We start from the raw sequence: 8,072 nt of genomic DNA on the forward strand, positions 1-8,072 counted from the left end.
CGTGTCCCGCCCCCCCCCCCCCCGCGGCCCGCGCCCCCCCCCCCGCGCACCCCCGACCCCCCACGGCCGCAGCGGAAGAACGAAACGCCCCGGATCGGAGCCTCCGTGCCGCTCCGTGGGGCTGCGTCACCCCCTGCCGCCCGCCCCACAAACGGTGGGGATCCGGGATCCCAAATCCCATCTCTGCAGTTCTGTGATCCCAAATCCCACTTCTGGGCCTCCACAAACCCCGGTTTCGCTCCTGGGGCTTTTCTGCAGCTGCGCCCATTCATTAAACCGGAGGCGATCTGAGCCCGAGGAGCGCTGCCCAAACAGAGCAGCAAACCGCCCTATAGCGTGTGGGGTGGGGGGCAGTGATGGGGAGTGGGGAGCAGTTATGGGTTGGGGGCAATTATGGGATGTGGGGGGGCAGTAATGGGGACAAGGGTTGCAGCTGGGCTGGGGGTGGCCCAGGGCTGCGGGGTGAGCGATGTGGGGCAGAGACTCAGCATGGGGGAGCGTGATGGGGGGTGGGGAATGGGATGGGTGTATGGGGATGTGGGGTGTGGGATACGGGGTGTGGGGTGGCGGTGTGGGGTATGGTACGGGGATGTGGGGCATGAGATGCGTTAGGGGATATGGAGTGCTGGACATACAGGATGTTGGGGGTGTGGGGTGGGGGTGCGGGGTACAGGGTGTGAGATCAGTGTTAGGGGATATGGGTTATAGGATATGGGGCATCAGATACGGAGTGTGGGATATGGGTGAGGGGTTTGTGTTAGGAGAGGAGTATGGGATACAGGAGAGAGAATAGAGGATATGGGGTATGTGATGTATGGGGTGTGGGACAGGGGATGCAGAGTGTGGGGTGCGGGGTATGGGATACAGGATGTGGGGTGCAGGATGCAGGATGTGGGATATGGGGTGTGGCGGGATGGGTATGGGGCGTGGGGGTGGAGCACGGCGTGAAGGGTGCGGGCTGCGGGTGCGGGCTGTGGTTTGGGGGCTGCGATGTCGGCCGCCATGCGGGTGTCGGGACGCCCCGGCCTACAACTCCCATCGGCCCTCACGGCCGGAAGTGGGTTCCTCTTCCTCATCCCCAGGCCCCGCCCCCTCCGCGGACTACACCTCCCGCCATCCCGCGCACCGGAAGTGGGCGTCCCCGGGGGGGCGGGGCTTCCGCCGCCGGCCGCGAGGAGGAGCGAGCAGAGCTAAGATGGCGGCGGCGGCGGTGTTGGAGTTCCAGCGCGCGCAGTCTCTGCTGTCCACCGACCGCGAGGCGTCCATCGGCATCCTGCACTCCATCGGTGAGCCCCGGGGCTCCCTGCGATCCCTCGGGCGGCTCCCGGCCGATCCCCGCCCCCTCCGTGCCGCGGCGCGGCCGGCTGCTGACTCACGGCGCGGCGCGGCCTGCTGGGCTCGGGGCGGCGGGTCCGGAATGGCGGGGATTGGGGGGGGGGCGGGTTGGGGTTTGGAGTTTGCGGCTCGCCGTGAGGTTGGGCTGTGACGTGTGGGGCAGCGGCTGCGGCGCCGTCAGTGCTGTGTGAGGGGCTTTGGGAGTGGTGGTGAGAATCACAGAGTGACAGAAGGGCCTGGGCTGCAAAGGAGCACAGTGATCACCTGGCTCCAACCCCCTGCTGTGTGCAGGTCGCCAACCAGCAGCCCAGGCTGCCCAGAGCCACATCCAGCCTGGCCTTGAATGCCTGCAGGGATGGGGCATCCACAGCCTCCTTGGGCAACCTGTGCCAGTGCCTCACCACCCTCGGGGGGAAAAACTTCCTCCTCTTATCCAACCTCGACCTCCCCTGTTTCAGTTTAAAACCATTCTCCCTTGTCCTATCACCACCCACCCTCACAAACAGCTGTTTCCCCTCCTGTCGATCCACTCCCTTCAAGCACTGGAAGGCCACCATGAGGTCTCCCTACAGCCTTCTCTTCTCCAAGCTAAACAAGCCCAGTTCCCTCAACCTTCCCTCATAGGAGAGCTGCTCCAGCCTTCTGATCATCTCAGTGCCCTCCTCTGGGTCTATGGGTAGAGGTTGGGGTGGGATAGGGGCTGCTGGGGGTATGGGATGAATGGGGTAATGGGTTTTGAGTAGAGAACATGGGGTGTGAGTTACGGGGACATGATGTGGGTTGTGTGGGATGTGGGGTTCCTCTGGTGGTGCCACGGAGCAGAAGTTGGAGTTGCCCTCAGCGCTGTGTGAGGGGCTGTGGGGTGTGATGGTGAGGGGCTGTGGGTCGGGGCAGGACAGGGGTTGGGGTGGGGCAGGTACTGTTGGGGGTGGGGAGCTGCTGGGCTGTGGGGTAACAGCGCTGTGGCACATACAGGGTGGGGGGTGGGAGCCATAGAGTGGAGTGAGGGGGCTGCATTGTGGGCGTGTGACGTGTGGGGTCAGGGGACATGGGGTTCACCCCCAGGGATCACAGAATGGCCTGGGCTGGGAGGGACCTCAAGGATCACGGAGCTCCAACCCCCTGCCACATTTCACAGCAGCCCAGGCTGCCCAGGGCCCCATCCAACCCGGCCTTGAACACCTCCAGGGATGGACGGGGCATCACAGCCTCTCTGGGCAGCTGTTCCAGCCCCTCACCGCTCTCACAGCACAGAACTTCCCCTGACATCCAACCTCCATCTCCCCTCCCTCAGCTTCCAACCATCTCCTTTTGTCCTGCTGCCGTCTCCCCTTTCACAGAGTTGATTGGGTGCCATGGGGCAGCAGGTGGAGCGCCCTCGGTGCTGTGTGAGGGGCTCTGGGGGTGTCACAGGATCTGTGGGTGAGGGTTGGGGTGGGATGGGGGCTGCTGGGGGTTGTGGGATGTGCGGGGTACAGGAGAGGGGGTGTGGAGTATGTGATGCAGGGTGTGAGTTATGGGGTTATGACGTATGGGCCAGGATGTAGGATGTGGGTTAAGGGCAGTGCTTATATAGGATATGGGGTTTCTCCCCAGGGGTGCCGTGGGGCAGTGCTTGGGGTGCCCTCAGCGCCGTGTGGGGGTTCTGGGGGTGTCATGGTGAGGGTCTGTGGGTCAGGGGTGTGAGGGGAGTGTGAGTGGGGTGTGGGGCTTTGGTGTAGGATGGAGGGTTGGGGGTGTGGGCTGGGGGATACGAGGTGCAGGGTGTGGGTTGGGAGTTAGAGAGTGTGTGGGGTATGAAGTGTGGGGTGGGGGCTGTGGGTAAGGGGTGGGAGGTGGGGGTTTAGGACTTATGGGGTGTGAGGTGTGGGCTAAGGGGTGAGGAGTGCACAAGGTGTGTGCTGTGTGCTATGGAGGTGGTTTGGGGGCTGGGGGACAGGTGAGGCGTGGGGCCTGAGATGGGAGGAGCAGGGCTGGGCTGGGGGTGTGGGGCCTCAGCCCCTGTGCTGGGCAGCGCAGGCCGCGTGTGGCAGCGGCGCTGGCTGTGGCACTGCTGGCTGTCGCCGTGCTGCCTGACAGCGGCGCCGATCCTCCGGGGCCCCCAGCACTGCTGTGCTCTCTTCCAGTGAAACGCGACGTCCAGGAGAACGATGAGGAAGCGGTGCAGGTCAAGGAGCAGAGCATCCTGGAGCTGGGGTCACTGCTGGCCAAGACGGGGCAGGCAGAAGGTGAGGGGGGGTTGGGAGCGCTGGTCCTGGGGGCTGCGTTCGGTGCCTGTGGTGTCTGTGCTGGGATTCGGGGCGTTTGGGGCACGACGACCTCCTGGAGCAGGGGCTGCTCTACCGAGCCTTCAGCAGAGCTGTGGGTGAGAGGACTGGGGGAGGGAGAGCTGCTGGGCTTTGATGAAACTTTCAGATGGTTGGGAAAGGGTTGGTGGGGGAGAAGACACTCGGTGTGCCAGGAGCACTTCTGCACTGCGGTGCTGAGGTCGCCCAGCTGTGCTTCTGTTCTGCTTCCCCCCGTGCAGAGCTGGGGGGGCTCCTGAAATATGTGCGGCCGTTCCTGAACTCCATCAGCAAGGCCAAGGCCGCCCGCCTGGTGCGCTCCCTGCTCGACCTGTTCCTCGACATGGAGGCGGCCACGGGCCAGGAGGTGAGGCTGCCTCCCACTGCTCACCTGCTTAACGAGCGGCTGCCGTGGCGTCCTGGTTGATGAGGAGGGCTGAGGGCTGCAGGGCTGGCAGCTGCTGCAGGGCTGTCCTCGTCCTCTGCTTGCTCTGTGCTGGGCTGTGCGGCCGCCCCCGAGGAGCAGCGCTGCTGCGCCCAGAGCTTCCAAACCAAACCCAGGGGTTCAGAAGTTGGGATTTCAGCAGCAATTCAGGGAAGCTTGGAGAGCCCAGCCTTTGTTTTGGTGTTCCGGCACGGCAGGGCTGTCCTGGGGGTGAGGAAAAGCTCCTGAGAGCCACGTGTGTGCGGGAAGGTTTGTGCTTTGGGTTTGTAAGGCTTGGGGAAAGCCTGGCCTCGACTTTCCCTCGTGCTGGGAGCTGTAATTCACATCTGTCACCGAGCGCTGGGAGCTGTGCCTGCATGGAGCTGCGGGCTGGGCGGTGGTGGTCGGTGTCACCTGGAGCAAACCCAGAGGTGACAGCAGCTGTCCCTCAGCCATGCTGCTGGGTGGGCAGCTCAGCGCTGCTCTTTCTGCTCCCATCAGGTCGATCTGTGCCTGGAGTGCATCGAGTGGGCCAAGTCTGAGAAGAGGACCTTCCTCCGCCAGGCTCTGGAGGTACGCTGCTCGCACCCCGCCTCACAGCGGCGTTTCCCCGGCCGGGGCCGAACCCCGCACGGGTCGGAGCGCCGCCGCGTGAGCCCACGGTCCTTCGTGCCCGCAGGCCCGGCTGGTCTCGCTGTACTTCGACACCAAGCGGTACCAGGAGGCGCTGCAGCTCGGTGAGTTGCCCGCTGGGCGGCGGCAGCGGCCGCGAGCTGCGCGGAGCGGAGCCGTGCTGCTCGTCTGGCGGCGCCCCGCTCCCGCGGCTGCTCTCAAAACGCTCCTCCGTCGGAGCGTTGGGGCCTGAGACGAAGCAGGGCTGGGCTGGGGGTGTGGAGCCTCAGCGGGTCCGTCTCCCGCAGCTCTGGGGACCCGAGGAGCCCCGCCGCCATGTCGGCCGGGAGCGGCGCCTGTGCGGCTGTGCTGGAGCCGTGGGGCCGCGCCGCCCGTCCCAGCCGCGTGGCGCCCCGCTGCCCTGCCCTGCCCTTTCTGGCCTCGCGTGCTGCAGCCCTGCTCAGCTGCTCTGTCCCTGCAGGCTCCCAGCTGCTCCGGGAGCTGAAGAAGATGGACGACAAAGCGCTGCTGGTGGAGGTGCAGCTGCTGGAGAGCAAGACGTACCACGCGCTCAGCAACCTGCCCAAGGCGCGCGCCGCGCTCACCTCCGCGCGCACCACAGCCAACGCCATCTATTGCCCCCCCAAGCTGCAGGCCGCCCTGGACATGCAGTCAGGTACCGCAGGAGCTCGGCGCCGCGCTCCCCTTGCCGGAGCTGTTGGCGCCCATCGAGCCCCGCCTCGCCCCCCCTCGCCCAGGGATCATCCACGCGGCGGAGGAGAAGGACTGGAAAACGGCCTACTCCTATTTCTACGAGGCGTTTGAGGGCTACGATTCCATCGACAACCCCAAAGCCATCACGGCCCTCAAGTACATGCTGCTCTGCAAGATCATGCTCAACGCGTACGTGGCGCCGGCGCTGGGAGAGGGGATGGCGGCGGGCGGTGCTGGGGGGGAACGCGGCCACGGCTCAGTGCTCCTTCCTTCCCACAGCCCTGAGGACGTGCAGGCGCTGGTGAGCGGCAAGCTGGCGCTGCGCTACGCGGGGAGGCAGGTGGGAGCACGGCTCTGAGCAGCTCGTCCTGCTGGAGGGCAGCCAGGGCTTCCGGTGCTGCTGGGCGCCGATCCTCGCCCCGCTGCTGCCGACCCCGCAGGCGAGCGGCTCCTTTCTTCCCCTGCAGACGGAGGCGCTGAAGTGCGTGGCGCAGGCCAGCAAGAACCGCTCGCTGGCGGACTTTGAGAAGGTGAAGTTGGGGAGCTGCGGGGCTGAGGGCTGCGGTGCCCCACGCTGCGGCCCCTCGTGCTCCGCTCTGCTGGGGGTGGCCATGCTGCGCTCACCGCTCCCGCTCTGTAGGCGCTGACGGATTACAAAGTGGAGCTCCGGGACGACCCCATCATTAACACTCACTTGGCAAAGCTCTACGACAACTTATTGGAGCAGAACCTGATCAGAGTCATCGAGCCCTTCTCCCGAGTGCAGGTCAGTGCCCAGCGAGTGCTGCTGGGGGCCCTGCACACCTGCTGCGCTCCGCTCCCCTTCTGCTGACAGACGGGGGAGGAGCAGCCCCTCCTGTGTAGGGCAGGGCTGAGGCCACAGCCGTCTGGGGCAGGGAGTGAGTTTGGGGGGCCCTGCAGAGTGTCAGCCCTGCGACATGCGTGGGTCTGGGCCCTGTGGGGAAGCCTCGGCAGCCCTTGCCCAGAGGGGCGCTGCAGCTGCGCCATTGCTCTTACAGATGGAGCACATCTCCGGCCTCATCAAGCTCTCCAAGGTAAGGGCGGCCCTGGGGGGCACCCCAGTGTCAGGGGCTCAGCTGCAGCACGGCTGTTGGTGCCGCGTGTGGGGCTGCCCTGCCCTGCTGTGCCCCACTGTCAGCAGGGCGGCGCTGGGAGCGTTTCCCAACATCTGCGCGCTTCATTTCCAGGCGGACGTGGAAAGGAAACTCTCACAGATGATCCTGGACAAGAAGTTCCATGGTGAGACCCCGCACCGCTGCCCTGGGTGCCCTCCTGCCCCTCTGCACCCCTCAGGCTGCCCACGGTGTGGGGAAACAATGAGGCGTCGCTGCCGCTCCATTAATCCGGGGTGTTAATTGCTCGTTAATCAGCACCCGGTTCAGTGCTGCCCAGCTGTGCTCAGCCCCGTGGCAGCGCTCTTGCTGTGCTTTGGGGCACACGGAGCCCTTTGGTACCCAGTGACTGCAGCTCTGTGCCTCGCAGGGATCCTCGACCAGGGCGAGGGCGTCCTCATCATCTTCGACGAACCCCCCGTGGACAAAACCTACGAAGCCGCCCTGGAGACGATTCAGAACATGAGCAAAGTGGTGGATTCGCTCTACAACAAAGCCAAGAAGCTGACATAGGTGAGAGGGGCGCAGCCGCGCTTTGCAGGAGCGCCCCGTGCCCCCCTGCTCACAGCCCCTCGTGTTGTGCAGAGCCGGCCCTGCGCTGCCGCGTGTGTGTGTGACGGGAGAGTGAATCCTTTAGGAGAAGTTTTGTTCCACTTTTCGCTCGGAAAGTTTTTAATCCTCCCCTCCCGGTGCTGTTCCTGCGGTGCGGCCCCAGCCGCGCCCCTCCCCGCCGCCACTCGGCGGAACGCAGGAGACGAACGGCGGCCGCTCCGTGCACTGGGGGCTGCTCCGCGCCTTCCGCTCCGCCTCGCGCCGCTGCTGGGGCGCTGAGACCCGGCCGCCCCCCCATCGTTGGCCCCGGAGCCGCCGCGCAGCGCTGGATGCCCCGCACCGCCCCGTTCCTCAGCACTGCACCTCCTCCACGTCTTCCCCTCCCCCCCACCCCCCGATCTCTGGGTGGGTTTTGGGCACCGCCGCCGCGTTGAACGGTTCTGTGCTGCCCACCACCGCTGTATCTGATGTTCAGATGAGTTCCAATAAAATGAGGTTTTTTTGGTTTGGGTTTTTTTTCTTCTCTTTCACTTTCATCTCCCTCCCCTGCAGTGCGGGGGGAGCGCAGAGCTGCTGGGGGGGGTGGGGAGGGGCTTCTGTGCGGCTCTCAGAGCAGCGCTGCGCTGCCAGCGCCTTCTGCGTCGCCCCCGAGCCGTTCCGTGCCCGCGTTGAGCTGCGGGGCCCTGAGGCGCCGCCCGGTGCCGCCCGCCCCGCACGGAGCGTCGGCGTTGTGCCGAGCAGCGCGTTGCTCCCTTTGCCGGCGGCTCCCGTTGAGCTGCGGGCAGCCGAGCGCGGCTCCGTAACGCCGGGCGGGGGGGCGTGGCCAAAGCCCCGCTCGGGGGCGCGGTCAGCGCGGAGCGCGCCAATGGGGAGGCGTGGTTCCGCGCGGTGGGCGTGGCTTCGCGGCGCAGGGGGCGCGGCCTCTCCTTTCCCCGCCGGCGCGCCGGACGCACGTGGCGACGCGAGAGGGGCGGAGCGGGGCCGGCGCGGGGGCGCGCACTGCGCCGGCGGGAGCGC

At 66.2% G+C, this 8,072-nt stretch overlaps 1 protein-coding gene across 1 annotated transcript; it reads left to right on the top strand.

Moving 5' to 3' along the window:
* Window positions 1–1,164: 1,164 nt before the first annotated feature.
* On the top strand, window positions 1,165–7,190 carry PSMD11 (proteasome 26S subunit, non-ATPase 11). The gene is made up of 14 exons (XM_042809194.1): window positions 1,165–1,286; window positions 3,462–3,563; window positions 3,863–3,987; window positions 4,546–4,617; window positions 4,724–4,781; window positions 5,138–5,332; window positions 5,415–5,559; window positions 5,650–5,710; window positions 5,838–5,900; window positions 6,011–6,136; window positions 6,390–6,425; window positions 6,579–6,630; window positions 6,874–7,016; window positions 7,089–7,190. The coding sequence occupies exons 1-13, from the start codon at window positions 1,196–1,198 to the stop codon at window positions 7,014–7,016; spliced, it is 1,269 nt and encodes a 422-aa protein (XP_042665128.1). The 5' UTR covers window positions 1,165–1,195; the 3' UTR covers window positions 7,089–7,190.
* The last annotated feature ends 882 nt before the right edge of the window (window positions 7,191–8,072 follow it).

Source organism: Centrocercus urophasianus, unplaced genomic scaffold, assembly GCF_019232065.1.
Source record: "Centrocercus urophasianus isolate 14NV4802_14NV808 unplaced genomic scaffold, USGS_Curo_1.0 seq_1107, whole genome shotgun sequence".
Taxonomy (NCBI): domain Eukaryota; kingdom Metazoa; phylum Chordata; class Aves; order Galliformes; family Phasianidae; genus Centrocercus; species Centrocercus urophasianus.